Source organism: Oryctolagus cuniculus, chromosome 9 (genome assembly GCF_964237555.1).
Source record: "Oryctolagus cuniculus chromosome 9, mOryCun1.1, whole genome shotgun sequence".
NCBI lineage: Eukaryota > Metazoa > Chordata > Mammalia > Lagomorpha > Leporidae > Oryctolagus > Oryctolagus cuniculus.
Window position 1 is genome coordinate 86,352,000 of NC_091440.1, and position 18,398 is coordinate 86,370,397.

The 18,398-nt window shown below is 40.8% G+C and overlaps 1 protein-coding gene across 6 annotated transcripts in view; it reads right to left on the reverse strand.

Annotated features, from left to right (window-relative positions):
• PAN3 (poly(A) specific ribonuclease subunit PAN3) overlaps positions 1 to 18,398 on the reverse strand; it is a 153,698-nt gene that overhangs the window by 120,737 nt on the left and 14,563 nt on the right. For 5 of the 6 annotated variants that reach the window (XM_051834118.2, XM_008275215.4, XM_051834122.2 and 2 more), the window contains exons 2-3: positions 5,301 to 5,422; positions 583 to 649 (exon numbers count right to left, since the gene is read on the reverse strand). In XM_051834118.2, the coding sequence (XP_051690078.1) occupies positions 583 to 649; positions 5,301 to 5,422 (189 nt within the window). Of the gene's footprint in view, positions 1 to 582; positions 650 to 5,300; positions 5,423 to 15,527; positions 15,586 to 18,398 lie in introns of those variants that run through there. The other variant, XM_051834120.2, reaches the window with a different exon arrangement.

Below are 18,398 nucleotides of genomic sequence, written 5' to 3' on the forward strand. Positions count from 1 at the left end.
TCACTATACTGACACTCAACTGTTACAAGTATTTTAAAAATTATCCTTTAATATTTTTAAATATAGCAAAATACCTCAAAATTCTGAATCAAGTCTTAAAAATATTCATAATCTGAAGTAATAATTCCATTTCTTGAGATGCAACTCCATAGGTTACTAACTCGATAGGTTCACATAGTAGTTAAGATGTAACTCAATAGTTACATAGTTAAACATAGTTAACATGTAATTCAATAGGTTAACAACTCAAAAGGTTCACATAGTACACTGGAATATAACAGTTTAAAGAAAGTAGTTAAATGAACTATGAAAATAACAATGGAATTGAGTTTATAGTGATGAAGAAAACATTTAAAGATATATTTATATGATTCTAATTATTAAGTATATATTAATATACACAAAAAGTAAGGTATCTAAGTTTTAATAGTTATCTCTGAGCAGGGTGATAATAGATTATATACTCTTTTTTAAGCTTATTCACAATTTTTCAAAATTTCTACAATGAGCATATCGATTCCAGAGTAAGTGTGTACACACACACACACACACACACACACGCAAAAGGAACCAGGGTCTTACCATGGCCTGTATATGGCTTGGCACTGTCATTTAGAAGGCTTGGGGAGCTGCTACTATTAGTCATTCTCTGAAAAATAAAATATGTATACACATTATCACTGAAGAATACAGAATTAAAAGTATTCAACAAATTAAAACTGACCACCAATGTTTCTTACCCTCCACCCACCCATTACTGACAAAAACTTATCTTCTGATAAATACTGCTGTTTGTATTACAACTATCTGCAGAAACTTCCAAAGACTCCTACAATGCATGAAATGAAAATTTTACTCACTAGCTAGGTATCTAAAGCCAAAGTTACAGATCTAACTGGAACTGTTCTTCCATAACTTATTAGCTTGGGTAAAACAAATAACCATTTTGCTTATCCAAAGAATATAAATTCCAATATCCATGCAAGAGGATATAAAGTGATTATGTATAATCAATAAACGCTCTAATATCTTCATTCAATTTGTATTATCCCATTATTTGTATTAGATATTATCTTCATTCAATTTGTATTTGTATAACACCTTATGGAGCTTATAAAATTAGGCTATTTTCTTTTCTCTAAATAAGTTCCATGCTTTCTTGACTCACTCCATAGTCTCTAATGGCCTCTCCATCCTGGAAGGTCCCTCATCCAATGCCCACAAATCTTTGTCTCATATATAACATCTAACTCAATGCCTTTGGAAGTAGAAATTAAGAAATCCCAACTACAGGTTGAATTCTACAATCCTGAACTTGCATTTCCTTTTTATTTTTAAAATTTATTTATTTGGAAGAAGAGTCACAGTGGGACGGACAAGGACACACACACACACACACACACACACTTCTATCCACTGGTTCACACCCTAAATGGCTGCAAAGGCCGGAGCTGTGTCAGGCTGAAGCCAGGAGCCAAGAGCTTCGTCCAGGTTACCACACAGGTGCAAGGGGCCAGGCACTCTGGCCATTCTTCTGCTGCTTTCCCAAACACATTAGTAGGGAGCTGGCACATACATGGGGTGCCAGTGATGCAGGCAGCTGTTTTACCCAATATGCCACAATGTCAGCCTATACATTCAATTTATTTATCAATTTATGTATAATTAGAAGAAAGGAATTAGAGTTAAGTTCTTGAGGCGATTTGTGTGTGTGTGTGTGTGTACATAAGAAAACTGTACCTGAAATCACAACAGTTCAAATAAAGGTATAAACTGTTCATTTAAAAATCAACCATTTCTGTATATGGATATGCATATTTACTTATTTGCTTACAGTACAAATTACTCTTAGGATTCTATCTACGTGAAAATTTAGCTTTCACAAAAATAAAAGTTAAGTAGGGGCGGCAGTGTGGAGTAATGAGTAAAGCCGCCGCCTGCAGTGCCAGCATCCCATATGGGTGCCGGTTCAAGTCCTGGCTACTCCACTTGCAATCCAGCTCTCTCCTATGGCCTGAGAAAGCAGTGGAAGCAGGCCCAAGTACTTGGGCCCCTGCACCTGTGTGGAAGACCCGCAAGAAGCTCCAAGGTCCTGGCTTCAGATTGGCCCAGCTCCAGCCATTGAGGCCTTTTGGATAGTGAACCGGTAGATGGAAGATATCTCTGCCTCTCCTCTCTTTCTGTAACTCTGAATTTCAAATAAATAAATCTTTTAAAAACAAAAAAATAAATAAAAGAATAAAAGTTAAAATCAGAGGCAGAGCTTGTGGTACAGTGAGCTAAGGCACCACTTGGAACACCCACATCGCAGTGGAGTGCTGGGATCAATTTCCACTTGCCTCTGCTTCCAAACCAAACTCTTTGCTAACATACCAAGATAGCCCAAAACACTGTGTTCCTGCCACCCATATGAGAGACCCAGATGGAGTTCATGGCTCCTGGCTTCAGCCTTGCCAAACCCTTACTGCTGCAGGCATTTGGGGAGTAACTAGTGAATGCAAGATATCTCTGCCTGTCTCTCTGTCTCTCTCTCTGTCTCTCTCTCTCTGTCTCTCTCTCTCTGTCTCTCTCTCTCTTTCTCTCTCTCTCTTTCTATCCGTGTCACTCTGTTTTAGAGAAAGAGGAACAGAATGGAACAGCATGGGAGGGAGGGGGGGAGAAGGAAGGAAGGTTGATTATGAAAGGTTAAAATCATTCAAAAAAAGCACTGGCTGGGGATGGCACTATGGTGCAGCGGGTTAACACCCTGGCCTGAAACGCCGGCATCCTACATGGGCACCAGTTCCAGTCCCAGGTACTCTCCCTCCGATCCAGCTCTCTGCTATGGCCTGGGAAAGCAGAAGATGGCCCAAGTCCTTGGGCCCCTGCACCCATATGGGAGACCCAGAGGAAGCTCCTGGCTTCGGATCGGCACAGCTCCAGCCGTTGCAGCCAATTGGGGAGTGAAGCAGCAGATGGAAGACCTCTCTCTGCCTCTGCTTCTCTGTGTAACTCTGACTCTCAAATAAACAAATCTTAAAAAAAAAAAAAAAAAAAAAAACTGGCATCCTATAGATTCTTAAAATCAGTCCAACTTGAAATGTAAAAATTAAACCCTCTTGAACCAATGGCAAAGGAAGATCTTTCTCTCTGTCTCTCTCACTGTCCACTCTGCCTGTCAATAAAAAAAAATTAAACCCTCTTGTGTTTAAAAGGCCTACTGTAATTATGAATAGGCTGACTTGTGGTGCATTGCAGTGGCAAGACAAGACAGTATGGTGCCAGCACTGTGGCACAGAGGGTAAAGCCACTGCCTGCAGTGCCGGTATCCCATATGGACGCCAGTTCGAATCCTGGATGCTCCACTTCCGATCCAGCTCTCTGCTATGACCTTGGAAAGCAGTAGAAGATGGCCCAAGTCCATGGGCCCTGCTACCCACGTGGGACTACCCAGAGGAACTTCCTGGCTCCTGCCTTCAGATCAGTGCAGCTTCAGCCATTGCAGCCAGCTAGGAATAATAACCAATAATAATAACCAGCAGGGCCGGCACCGCGGCTCACTAGGCTAATCCTCCGCCTAGCGGCGCCGGCACACCGGGTTCTAGTCCCGGTTGGGGCGCCGGATTCTGTCCCGGTTGCCCCTCTTCCAGGCCAGCTCTCTGCTGTGGCCAGGGAGTGCAGTGGAGGATGGCCCAGGTGCTTGGGCCCTGCACCCCATGGGAGACCAGGAAAAGCACCTGGCTCCTGGCTCCTGCCATCGGATCAGCGCGGTGCGCCGGCTGCAGCGGCGGCCATTGGAGGGTGAACCAAGGGCAAAGGAAGACCTTTCTCTCTGTCTCTCTCTCTCACTGTCCACTCTGCCTGTCAAAAAAAAAAAAAAAAAAAAAAAGACGGAAAAAAAAAAATAATAACCAGCAGATGGAAGACCTCTCTCTCTCTCTGCCTCTCCTTCTCTGTGTAACTCTTTCGAGTAAATAAATAAATCATTAAAAAAAAGACAATACACTGCCTTCACTGTTGGTATATGCCAATTTTCCAATTAGTAACACTAGAAATTTTCTAATTTTTCAAATTCTTGCCACATCAATCTACAAAAATGTGAACAAAAAAATCCTCAATATTACATGCAGATAAACAAAGAAAAAGCAAATAGGTAAAAATAAAATGGGTAAAAAAAAATTCAAAGACATCTTTAACATACAAGATCTCTCAAGTACCATGGCTTTAAATTTAACACTTTAGGGGCCGGCGTTGTGGCGTAGCAGGTAAAGCCGCCATCTGTGATGCCAGCATCCCATATGGGCACTGGTTCATGTCATAGATGTTTCTTTCCTGAAAGAAACATCTCTCTACTGTGCCTGGGAAAGCAGTAGAGGACAGCCCAAGCATCTGGGCCCCTACACCCATGTGGGAGACTCAGAAGGAGCTCCTGGCTCCTGGCTGCAGCCTGGCACAGCCGTAGCCACTGTGGCCATCCAGAGAGTGAACCAGCAGATGGAAGATTTGATTCTCACTCTCTGTAACTCTACCTTTCAAATAAAAATATACATAAATCTTTTTAAGAAGTAATAAAATAAATTTAACACTATAAACATTAAATAAAATAAAGCTAGCAAGATGCCTCTAAATATAAAGAATATTCTTAAGGACACATAGGAAATTGGTTAACTAGCAATGGTAGCTGCCTCTAAGGTTAAAAGAATGGGTGATGATCTGGTAGTAGAGACTGATTTGTAATTCAGACCTTTCATAACACATACATGTATTATCTACTCCAAAATCACATTAAGGGGCAGGCATTCCATATCTGAGATACCAGTTAATATACACACATCCCATATGGGAGTGCCTGGGTTCAAGTCCTGACTTAGATTCCCTATTCCAGCTTCCTAGTAATGTAGAGCCCAAGAGGCAGTAGGTAAGAGCTCAGTTCCTGGCTCTGGGCTTGGGCCTTTTACCAGCAGAAGGATGTTTTTGTTCTCATTCTCATTTTCTCTTTCTCCCCACCAACTCTACTAATTAAAAGAAATAAAATTTAAAATTGTTAACTACTACCAAAATATACATACAAAATACAAAGAGTGGAACAAGTCTTTATCTTCCCACTACACACCCCAGGCTCATCTTCCAAACCACAATACCTACAGCCTCCCACTGATTCTAACTCTATAGGAAATGGCTTACCTATACTTCACACACCTCATCACCTAAACTCTCACCTCCCACTCAACAAATTTAGGAATAAACGAGGACTCCAGATAATCTGCAGCCCCAGAATAAACTTCAGTGTGTCGTGCAATATAAATTCATACTAAGGATACCTGCATCAAGGGATATTTTGTTTCTACAGGGCTTCCAAATCCATTGACTCCAATAAAGCTGGTGCTGAAATAGGAATCTGTGATACTTGAATCAGTTAAAGCACTTCCATCCATTCCAGGAACTGAAAGAGAAGAAAAAAATCCAAGTATTTAAAATTATTCAAAAGGACAAAACACAAATTTTTGTATTCTTAATAAGTTTAACATCTCAAATCCCTGAACACTTTTATTTACCAGTTCATAATTAAAAGAATTCAAATAAAATTGGCTAAGTTCTAAAAATTAAACCATGTTAAAGTTGACAATTTCTACCCACAGAAATAGTAATTTATTTTGTATTAATCAGCTAATAGCCACCAAGCACAATACAAAAGAATCCACTCTTGCATTTCTAGCTTTCAATCCAGTTCTCTTCAACAAAGGAACAGGAGAATATAAACCACTGCAATTTCTCCTGTGAATCATTCTATGTTAAACAGAGGTGAACTTCTCTAGATTGGTTCTCACAAGACCCTTTTTGACAGAGACCAGAAGTCTCATTCTAACTCATAATTTGGGGAGGAAAATTCTGCAGCAGTAACAAGGAGACAGAGTCCAGGAACACTGACAGCTGTCTACTACTTTCTGGACAGGATAATATAGGTTTATAAAGCTAGTAGGGCTTGTACTCTTGTCAACAAAGTATTGGACAATTTGTTTCAGATGCTACTGAGTACTGGGATGGTTGAGTACTGTTGGCTAAGTACAGAGCCTTATCCCTCACCTAGAAGCTGAGCTGTAGCTCTGCCCTTCACTGAGCAAAGCCACTGAGAAGACCCTATACCTCCCTACAAAGAAGCAAGCTTGGAAAAATGCTCACAAAAGGATGCAGGGTATCCCTGGAAAACAATCTGAGGTAATTTTATGCTCTTCATTGAGTTTTATTTCCCAAAATATTCACAATGAAAATGTACTAATTTTATAACTACAGAAACATTATTGTTTAATAACTTATATCTTAAATTAGTGATTACAACTCCACATGTGGGTAAAGAAAATAATCCAAAGCCCTGAATATTTATATACAACTTTTATACAAATTTTATTAGACAAATTTATACAGGTTGATATATGCATAAAAATTAAAAGTATTCATTTAATAAGAAATCAAAAACAATGTGAAATGTCCAACAACAGAATAAGTAACTTCCAATATACTGGTTGAGGAACTATTATGAAAGAACTAAAGATCTTAGCAATTAATATCTAGAATTGTTTAACATATTCTAACAAGGGGCCGGTATTGTATGAGGGTTAAATCATCGCCTGCAACAGCGGCGTCCCGTATGGGCACCAGTTCAGGTCCCAGCTGCTCCCCTTTTGATTCAGCTCTCTGCTAATCTACTTGGCAAAGCAGTTGAGAATGACCGGAGTCCTTGGGCCCCGGCACCCACAAGGAAGACCTGGATGAAGCTCCTGGCTCCTGTCTTTGGCCTGTCACGGCCCCCCCCCACAATGTGGCTATCCGGAGAGTGAACCAGCTGAGTCTGTCTCTCTATAATTCTGCCTCTAAAATAAAATATTTCAACAAAGAAAAACAAAAACTGAGAGCACTGTTGATATCTGGGTAACAGAGGATCATACTACCCTCTACTGTTATGGAAGTTTAATTTTTCCATGATAAAACATGGTAGGAACTAAGGATGAGATTAATAGTGTCTGCGATGTGAAAGAACTATGTAGTTTATTTTTGACTCAAGCTCCTAGCAAAGGTCCCCTAAAACCCCTGTAACTTCCTAAGTGATAGGATACCAGGAGCAATTTTTGTTCTAATACTTGGTCTTTGACGCCATGCCTGATACAGGCCTCCTCCTAAATTTCTAGGAATTTCATGGGTAATAGAAGCAGTTTCTGTTCTACTGAAGTGATTCTTGGTGAGTTTCTAGATAAGGAATGGTCACCAGAAAACCATGCCATGATTACAGACTTGGAACATTGAGCCCACTTGTCTTCCAGGTAGTGGAGAAGGGCTGGAGATTAAGTTAATAATCAATCATACCTAAAAGACTCCATAAAAACCCCTGACCTAGGAGGCCAGGCTTGTGGTGCGTGATAAATACATCCAAAAACAAAGAGCGGCACATCCAACTCCAAGGGACAGAAGTTCCTATGCTCAGGACTCATGGAGACTACAGTTTACCTACCTCTTCTTCTGGTTATTCATCCTCCCTTATAATAAACCAGTAAACTTGCTTCCCTAGTTCTATGGTCTATCTTGTAAATTACCAAACCTGAAGAGGGAATCATGGGAACCACCAATATACAGCAAGGCAGAGAAATGTGTTATAACCTGGGGACCCATTATTTGCAACTAGCATCTAAAGTTGGGGGCAATCTTTTGATACTGAGCCCTTAACCTAAGAGGTTCATACTAACTCCAAGTAGTGTCATAACTGAATTGGAGGACACCTAGGTGATAGGGGAGGAAAAATCCACACATTTGTTGTCAGATGTATAGGAGTACAGGAGAGAGAAAACAGGAGCTATTTTTATTTTTATTCATTTTAAGTATAATAACAATTTAAAATGTGAAAAAGAAATACATTTTATTTATTTATTTTTATTTATTTATTTATTTATTTTGACAGGCAGAGTGGACAGCGAAAGAGAGAGAGACAGAAAGGTCTTCCTTTGCCCTTGGTTCACCCTCCAATGGCCGCCACGGCCGGCACGCTGCAGCTGGCGCACCGCGCTGATCCGATGGCAGGAGCCATCCTGGTCTCCCATGGGGTCAGGGCCCAAGTACTTGGGCCGTCCTCCACTGCACTCCCTGGCCACAGCAGAGAGCTGGCCTGGAAGAAGGGCAACCGGGACAGAATCCGGCGCCCCTACATTTTATTTATACTATGATAACGATGTGGGATTCCAGATATATACACACAGAAAATAAGACTGAAGAAATATGCCAAAATGTTAATCTGGGGTTACTTAGTTGATTGAAAGGAAGAGGTTTAATCTTTTCTCTTTTGACTTTTCTAGTAATTATTTTGAGAATAATGATACAATAATATCCAATAGAGGAGAGAAGTCCCTCTATTCCACCAAAACCCTTATGGCATCCACTCTTTATTCTTCTGCTAATAAAACAGATCAATCACTACAACTCCAGACTCAAAATTTCGTGTAACAGCATTTTTACTTCCAAAGCTTTTTGTCTCAAATGTTTATTATTCCAAATGTTTTTTACCTTTCATTTCAAACCCAATTTTCTCTTTTCTTTATATTTTATACAAACCAATGCAACAGAATGTTTAGTAAACATATTAGAATTTAACTACTAATGGTCAGCGTATTACTTTACTTAATAGGTAAGCCAAAACGCACCATCATGAAGCAGAGCGCGGCTCTCCTCAAACAAGGAACCTGATAAGGGCTAGGCAGAGAATCAGTGAGGGACAAGGAACTAAAGACTGCTAATGCCCATCCTATAAAAAAGACTCCAGCCTGGGTAGAGGAAATTCTCCCTTATGAGGTTCCCTGCACTCGTGTTTTAAGTGTGTACTATCAATCTACCTTTCAATAAATCCTGCTTTTTTATTCACCTCTATCTGCATCTCCCAGTTGTATTCTTACACATGGAAAGACGAGAACCTGGACTAAAGCTAGCTGGGGCTATGTTGCTCGGCAAACTGTAATCCAGGGTTCTCTATCCCCACAAAAAATCTACAAATGCCTTGATCATAAATTTCTTACTCTTCCAGTTGTGCGAAATAAATTCTGTTCTTTATAAAGATAAGAAACTGGTACCACTAAGTGGCGTATTGTCATAACAAATACCTAAAAATGTGGAAGCAGCTTTGGACTGAAAAACGAGTAGAGGCCAGACCCTAAAAAGCAATCCTGCTGAGAACTCAGAAGAAAATAGCTATAGAGAAAAGTCACAGACTTTCTCAGAGATTATTTAAGTGGTGGGGGTCAAAATGTTGGTACAAATGTATAGTAAAGGCTGTTCTGATGAAGTCTTAGGCAAAAATGAGAAACATGTATTAGAAACTAGCAGAGAGGACATCACTGTTATAAAAGTGACAATGGGGACCAGCGCCATGGCTTAGTGGGTAAAGCTGCTGCCTTGCTCCACTTCCAATCCAGCTCTCTGCTATGGCCTGGGAAAGCAGTAGAAGATGGCCCAAGCGCTTGGGTTCCTGCACCCACATGGGAGACCCAGAAGAAGCTCCCGCCTCCTGGCTTTGGATCAGCACAGCTCCAGCCGTTAGCAGCCATCTGGGGAGTGAACCAGTGGATGGAAGACCTCTCTCTCTCTCTCTCTCTTCCTCTGTCTATAACTCGACCTCTCAAATAAATAAATCTTTAAAAAAATAAAGTGACAATAAACTTACTCAACTGTGTCTGTCTTAGTGTTCTGTGGTGACAGAACTTCTCATAAATGAACTAGCATATTTGGTGGAAATCTCTAAGATTTGAAGTTGTTGCATGGATTCTCTTTATGAGAAGAATGAATTAAAAATGATATTTAGGGGCTGCCATTGTGGTGAAGAGGATCAGTCACATCCTGGCTGCTCCACTTTCAACCCAGCTGCCCATTAATGGCCTAGGAGAAGCAGGGGAAGCTGCCCAAGTATTTGGGCTCCCATGCCCATGTGCAAGACCCAGTTGAAAGCTCCTAGGCTCCTGGCTTCAGTCTGGCCCAGATCCAGCTGTTGCAACCATCTGGGCAGTGAACCAGTGGATGAAAGAACTCTCTCCCTCTCTCTCCAATTATTCAAATAAATAAATCTTTAAAGAAAAAAAAAAAAAAAACAGAAAATGAAACTTATAATAAAAAAGGGAGGCAGAATTTTTTTAAGACTTATTTATTTCAAAGGCAGAGTTACAGAAGCACAGAAAGGGGGGTTGGTCTTCCAACAGCTCGTTCTCTCCCAAAATGGTGTAACAACCAGAGCTGAGCCGATCTGAATCCAGGAGCGTGGAACTTCTTCCTGGTCTCCCTTGCAGGTGCAGAGGTCCAGGCCATAGCAGAGAGCTGGATCAAAAGTGGATCAGACGGAAATTGAACCGACACCCATATAGGATACTGGCACTGTGGGCAGCCTGCCAAACCACAGCACCCACAGAATTTAAAGATTTGAAAAATTCTCAGCCTGACTAGTCTTTTGTAAAGACTAAAGAGGGGGGCCAGCACTGTGGTATAGTGGGTAAAGCTGCCGTCTGCGGTGCCGGCATCCCATATGGGCACCGGTTTGAGTCCCGGCTGCTCTACTTCTGATCCAGCTCTCTGTTATGGCATGGGACAGCAGTGGAAAATGACCCAAGTCCTTGGGTCCCTGCACCTGCTTGGGACACCCAGAAGAAGCTCCTGGCTTTGGATTGGCCCAGCTCTGGCCACTGCAGCCATTTGGGGAGTGAACCAATGGATGGAAGACCTCTCTCTCTTTCTGCTTCCTTCTCTTTGTGCAACTCTTTCAAATAAATTAAAAAATCTTAAAAAAAAAAAAAAAAAAAAGACTACAGAGGTGTGTCTAGGAGAGAATTATCAAAGTACAGCCAAGGGTGTTTGATAAAGAGAATAACAGATAGACAATGGAACAATGGTACCTTTTCAGGTATCTTCAGGGCTGCCATTTCCATCATTGCCCCAGAATGTCAGGATCTTGAGGCAAGAATCCTTTCAGGCCGGCGCCACGGCTCACTAGGCTAATCCTCCACCTGCAGCACCGGCACCCCGGGTTCTAGTCCCGGTTGGGGCACCAGATTCTGTCCCAGTTGCTCCTCATCCAGTCCAGCTCTCTGCTATGGCCAGGGAGTGCAGTGGAGGATGGCCCAGGTCCTTGGGCCCTGCACCCACATGGGAGACCAGGAGGAAGCACCTGGCTACTGGCTTTGGATCGGCGCAGCGCGCCGGCCACAATGCGCCAGCTGTAGCGGCCACTTGGGGAGTGAACCAACAGAAAAAGGAAGACCTTTAAGTCTCTCTCTCTCTCTCTCACTATGCCTGTCAAAAAAAAAAAAAAAAAAAAAAAGAATCCTTTCAAGGGATGAGCACAGGGTTACCACAGGACTTCAGCACTCACTGCCCAGGACTGCCTCAAGTCTCTGCCCAAAGCATTTCCCAGTAGCACTCCTTGGTTGCCCTAGCTGTAGCTCAAGGGTGCCCAAGTGCACCTCAGGTTACTGTTCTTGAGGGACAAATGGTAAACCTTGATGGCATCCACATAGTGCCACCTCTGAGTATGAGTTGCAGAGGCATAGTTTCTCCAGTCTAGATTTCAAAGGATTTTTTAGAAGATTTATTTGTTTGAAAGGCAGAGTTACAGAGAGGCAGAGCGGAGGGGCAAAAAGATCTTCCATCCAGTGATTCACTCCCGAGATGGCTGCAACAGCCAGAGCTGAGTTGATCCGAAGCTAGGAGCAAGGAGGTTCTTCTAGGCCACAGCAGAGAGCTGGATTGGAAGTGGAGCAGCCTGGACTCAACCCCTGTCCATATGGGATGCCGGCATGGCAGGTGGCAGCTTTACCCACCAAGCCACAGGCAATGCAAAACAGAGCTGTGGCGTCTGGGTTGCTACAGAATCCTCCCTAGCACAGATGTCTGATACAGATGTTGACATGAGAGCAGAGCAAACCCTATGATTCCAGAACTGGCAGAGTGCAGTACAAGCCTTGAAGAATCAGAGGCACTCATACCAAACTGTGAGAGCTACAGCATGAGCCAGGCTAAACCCAGCAAAAGTCATGGGGGCAGGGTCTCCAGAAGTTATGAGGACTAACACTCCATCTCAGTGTGTCCAGAAGGCAGAATACCGAATTCAAAGACGATGCTATGGTTTGGATGTGTCCCCTTAAAGTTCCTGTGGCTCTACCTCTGGTGGAGCTTGCATCCTATGAGTCCCAGCTGCTTCATCTCCAATCCAGCTGCCTGCTAATGCACCTAGGAAAGCAGGGGAAGATGGCCCAAGTGCTTGGGCCCATGCACTCACGTGGGAAACCCAGAAGCTCCAGCTCCTGGCTTCAGATCCACCCAGCTCCAGCTGTTGTGGCCATTTGGGGAGTGACCCAGCAGATGGTACATTTCTGTCTCTCCCTCTCTCTCCAACTCTGCCTTTCAAATAAATAAATACATCTTAAAAAAAAAAAAAAAAAAAAAAAAAACTTCATGTGCTAGAAGTTTGGTCCCCGATGTCACAGTGTTGAGGTGGTAGAATCTTTTAAGACACTGACCTAGTAAATGGTCACTAGATCATAGAGTCACTGTCCTCCAAAAAGACTGAGGTGGTTCATGCAGGACTGAGTTAATTCTTACCAAAGAAGCTTATTTTAACAAAAGGATACGCTGTATGCTTGGCCTCTGCTGCAGCCAGCTGGCTCCCTTTCTATTTCTCTACCACACTGTGATGCAGCTTGAGAGGCCCTTGATAGGAAGGCAACACCTCACTCTTTTTTTTAAAGATTTATTTATTTATTTGTAAGTCAGAGTTACACAGAGAGAGAAGGAGAGGCAGACAGAGAGGTCTTCAACCTGCTGGTTCACTCTCCAGTTGGCCGCAAAGGCAGGAGCTGCGCCAATCCAATGGCAGGAACAAGGAGCTTCCTCTGGATTTCCCACACGGGTGCAGGGGCCCAAGGACTTGGGCCGTCTTCCACTGCTTTCCCAGGCCATAGCAGAGAGCTGGATCGGAAGTGAAGCAGCCGAAACGTGAACCAGCGCCCATATGGGATGCCAGCACTGCAGGCGGCATCTTTACCCGCTGTGCCACAGCACTGGCCCTAACCCTCACTCTTAAAAGACTTCCAAGAGTCTGATTTTAATAAATCCTTTTCCTTCATAAAATAACTAGTCCAGCTTTATAAAATAGCAATGAAGTTGACTATTAGAGAAGATCTTTCATTCTCAAGCATCAAGAGTTAATGTTGTTTGCCTGTTGGGTTTTGGATCTATCTGAATCCTTTTATCCCCTTTGCCTTTTGGAATGGAAATGTTTATGCCATGCCTGTCCCATCACTGTATTTTAGGTACACATAAACTGTTTGATTTCATAGGCTGACAGCTGGAAAGCAACTTGCCCTAGGTTGAATCATACCTTGAGTCTCATCCATATCTGATTTTGATGAGACTCTGGACTTTGAAATTTTTTATTGGTGCTGGAATGAGTTAAAACTTTGAGGGCCCTTAAGGTGGAATGAATGTATTTTAGGAATGAGAAGGAAATGCATTGGGGGATGGGAAGAGGGTCAAGGGCAGAATGCTATGGTCTCAATGTCTCCCCCCAAATACCTATGTTGAAGCTTATTTAATAACAATGTGATAGTACTAAGAGGTCAGGCTTTCAGTAGGTAGATAAGGTCACAAGACCAGAAAACCCTTATGAATGGTCTTAGTACCCTAAAAAAAAAAAAAAAGAAAGAAAGAAAAAGACAAAGGAACTGTCCTTCCCTTCCACCATGTGAGAACACAGTAGCATGGTTTTGCCTTCAAGCAAAGAAACCAGCCCTCACCAGATACCAAATGTACCCACATCTTGGTGGTAAAGACTTTCCTAGCCTCCAGAACTATGAGAAATAAATATTTTTATCAGGTAATATTGTTATAGCTGCAGAAAAGACTAAGACACTGGGGCCAGAGCTGTGGTACAGCAGGCTAAGGCATCGCCTGCATCTAATATGGGCCTGGTGTATGTCTCAGCTGTTCCTCTTCTGATCCAGCTTCCTGCTTATGGTCTGGGAAAGCAGTACAAGATGGCCCAAGTGCTTGGGCCCCTGCACTCACAAGGCAGACCAAGAAGAAGCTCCTGAATCCTGGCTTCGGACTGCCTCAACTCTGGCTGTTGCAGCCATTTAGGGAGTGAACCAAGGGATGGAAGAACTCACTCTCTTTCTCCCTCTCTCTGTAACTCTCTCTCAAATAAATAATCAAATCTTTAAAAAAAAAAAAAACTAAAACATTATGGGATTATAATCAATTGGCTAATTATTAGGCAGATATGAATCTCCATCTGAATAACAACTGAGGCAAAACTGATATTCTTTTTATTTTATGGCTAAGCAAACTGATTGAGAGATTAGATAGCCTGCCCAATGCTACAAAGTTAGCAAGTGGTACAACTGGAATATTAAAGCAATCTTGTCCTGCTCTAATTTGACTTTCAGTTTTTAAAAGAGAAGTATAAATCAAGAGACAAAATATCAACTTTTCCATTTTCAAATGATTACAACACATTCAAACTTTGGACCAAAGGATATGACAGTATGGAAAGGAAAGAATAAGAACTTCTACATCTGTCAGCAGTTACCCCAAATACCAAATATATGAACATATCAATAACCTATTTTAAAAAGAATAAAAAAAAAAATCTCACAGCTATTCTCCTTTACCTTCACTCTTACCCCCTCTTAAGGAAATGAAATTAATTCTCCAACAACATCACACTAGATCAGTGTTACCCCAAAAGGTTTCTCTGGGTTCCAATAATTGTGCAAAAGGTGTGGGCCGGGGCGGGGTGAGAGGGAGAGGAGTAAATCAACTTCTTTTCTGCATAACTTACCAGAATCTGCATATAAAATTGAGGTGAGCCTATCCAAAATGGAGACAGAGAATTTCTCAAACTTACTTGACCAGGAAACCCTTTCTATATGCTGAATCTTGAGGAACTAGTTTCATAGAAGACATTTTACAAAAAGTGCCCAGCGAAAACTGGTGAGTATTCCTCTGCTAACAAGTACATCACAAACAAGATGTTGGTGATGCATACCCAAAGGGATGAAATCCAAACCTCTTAATGTGATTAGCAGGCTCTCAACAAACTGTTCTATGCTAACCTTTCCTAAAGGGTGTTCAGTTTGAGTTTCAACTCTGCCACTTAATAGCCGCAAAGTTTTGAGCTACATTTTCATAAAATGGAGATTACATCATCAATTATAAAATCAGAATATACCATCTCCGTTGCAAACTTCAATGAGGAGTTGCATAAAACAATGAAATCTTAAAAAATCTGTTTAATAATCTTGATGGTTCAAAGGAAGAAAGTTGAAAATTAACAACTCAAGAATCTTTAAAACATGCAAACACATGGAAACTGAACAACATGCTTCTGAAGGAACCATGAGTCACAGAAGAAATCAAAAGAGAAATTAAAAAAAATTTCTGAATATGAATAAAGACAAAAATACAACATATCAAAACCTATGGGATACAGTAAAAGCAGTGTTAAGAAAGCAGGTTATAGCAATTGGTACCTTCATCAAGAAACTGGAAAGGCACCAAATAAGTGAGCTATCAATGCATCTCAAGGACCTAAAAAACAAGAACAAACCAAACCCAAAGTTAGTAGGAGGAAAGAAATAATCAGAAATAATAAACAAAATTGAAACTCAAAAAAAATACAAAAAATAAGTGAAATGGTTTTTTTTGAAAAAAAAAATGAACAAAATTGATATACCACTGGCCCAATTAACCAAAAAAAGAAAAAAAGGGGGAAGATCCACATCAATAAAATCAGATGAATAAGGAAATGTAACAGATACCACAGAAATAAAAAGAATCATCAGAAATTACTACAAAGAGCTATATGGAACAAATTGGAAAATCTAGAAGAAATGGAGAAATTCCTAGACACATACAATCTACCAAAATTCAAATCATGAAGACACAGAACACCTAAACAGACCAATAACCCAGAAAGAGATTGAATCAGTAATAAAGGCCCTCCCAACAAAGAAAGTGCAGGACCAGATGGCTTCACCACTGAATTCTACCAGACATTTAAAGAAGAACTAATTTCAATTCTTCTCAAGCTATTCAAAATGACTGAAAGGGAGGGGATCATCCCATCCTCCTTCTATGAGGCCAGAATCACCTTCATTCCTAAACCTGAAAAAGGTACAACAGAAAAAGAGAACTACAGACCCATTTCCCCGATGAACACAGATGTAAAAACCCTCAACAAAGTACTAGCTAACTGAATCCAACAACACATCAGAAAGATCATTCACCTAAACTAAATGAAATTTATTCCTGGTATGCAGAGATAGTTCAACATTCACAAATCAATGTGATACATCACATTAACAAACTGAGGAACAAAAATCATATGATTATCTCAATAGACGCAGAGAGAGCATTTGATAAAACACAATATCCTTCAATAGGGACGGAAGGATCATTCCTGAACACAATCAAGGCAACTTACGACAAACCCACAGCCAGCATCTTATTGCATGGGGAAAAGTTGTAAGCATTCCCATTGAGATCCCACTCTCACTACTGCTATTCAATATAGTCCTGAAAGTTTTAGCTAGAGCCATTAGGCAAGAAAAAGAAATCAAATGGATACAAACTGGGAAGGAGGAAGTCAAATTATCTCTATTTGCAGATGACAGGATTCTATATATAGGAGAACCAAAAGACTCCGCTAAGAGACTACTGGAACTCATAAAAAAGTTTGGTAAAGTGGCAGGATATAAAATTAACACAAAAATCAATAACCTTCACATATACAGACACTGCCATGCCTGAGAAAGAACTTCTAAGATCAATCCCATTTACAAGAGCTACAAAAAAAAATAAATACCTTGGAATAAATTTAACTAAAGATGTCAAAGATTTCTGCGATAAGAATTACAAAACATTAAAGAAACAGAAGACACAAAAAAATGGAAAAATCTCCCATGTTTGTAGATTGTAAGAATATCATCAAAATGTCTATACTACCAAAAGCAATTTACAGATTCAATGTGATCCCAAAATACTAACAACATTCTTCTCAGATCTAGAAGAAATGGTGCTAAAATTCATATGGAAACAAAAAGATCCCAAGTAGCTAAAGCAGCCTTATACAACAAAAACAAAGCTGGGCAGATCATAACACCATATTTCAAGACATCCTACAGGGCAGTTACAATCAAAACAGCCTGGCACTGGCAAGAAAGCAGATGAGTAGACCAACGGAACAGAATAAAACTCTATAATATAATCAATCCACCCATCTACAACCAACTATCTTTGACAAAGGAGCTAAAATCAATCTCTGGAGCAGGGATGGTGCTGGGAAAATTGGATTTCCTCATGCAGAAGTATGACACGTCTACCTTACACCTTATACGAAAATTCACTCAAAATGGATCAAAGACCAAAATCTATGACTAGAGAACCTTGGGGAAACTCTCTAAGACATTGGCATAGGCAAAGACTTCTTGAAAAAGACTCCAGAAACCCAGGCGATCAAAGCCAAAAGTGACAAAGGGTAGTACATCAAGATAAAACGCTTCAGCACTGAAAAAAAAAAACAAAAACAAAAACAAAAAACAAAAAAAAAAACCTCTGCAAAGTGAAGAGACAACCAAAAAATAAGAAAAAATATTAGCAACTATCAAATTGGTAAAGGATTAATACCCAGGATCTACAAAGAGCTCAAGAAAAAACAAACAAAAAAATAACAATCCAAACAAAACAATCCAGTTAAGAAATGGGCAAAGGACTTCAACACGCATTTTTCAAAAGGAAATGCAAATGGCCAACAGACACATGAAAAAATGCTCAAGATCACCAGCCATCAGAGAAATGCAAATCAAAACCGCAATGAGGTTTCACTTCACCCCAGTCAGAATGGCTCTCATACAGAAATTAACAAACAATAAATGATGGCAAGGATGTGGGGAAAAAGGTACCCTAATCCACTGTTGGTGGGAATATAAACTGGTGCATCCACTGTGAAAGACAGTATGGAGATATCCCAGAAATCTGAAAAAGAGGTCTACTCTATGACCCAGCCATCCCACTCCTGAGAATTTATCCCAACAAAATGAAATCAGCATATGAAAGAGTTATCTGTACCCCTATGTTCACTGCAGCTCAATTCACAATAGCTAAGATATGGAATCAACCCAGATGTCTGGATGAAGAAATTATACATACACTATGGAATACTACTCAGCTGTAAAAAAGAATGAAATACTGTCTTTTGCCACAAAATGGATGCAATAGCTTAAATATCACGTATCATGGATTCTTCCAAATTCCTAAACAACTTTTATTAACACTTCTACCTCTGATATATGGTACTATGCCATAACTTGAAATTTAAAACTCTTTTACTAGACTATGCACTC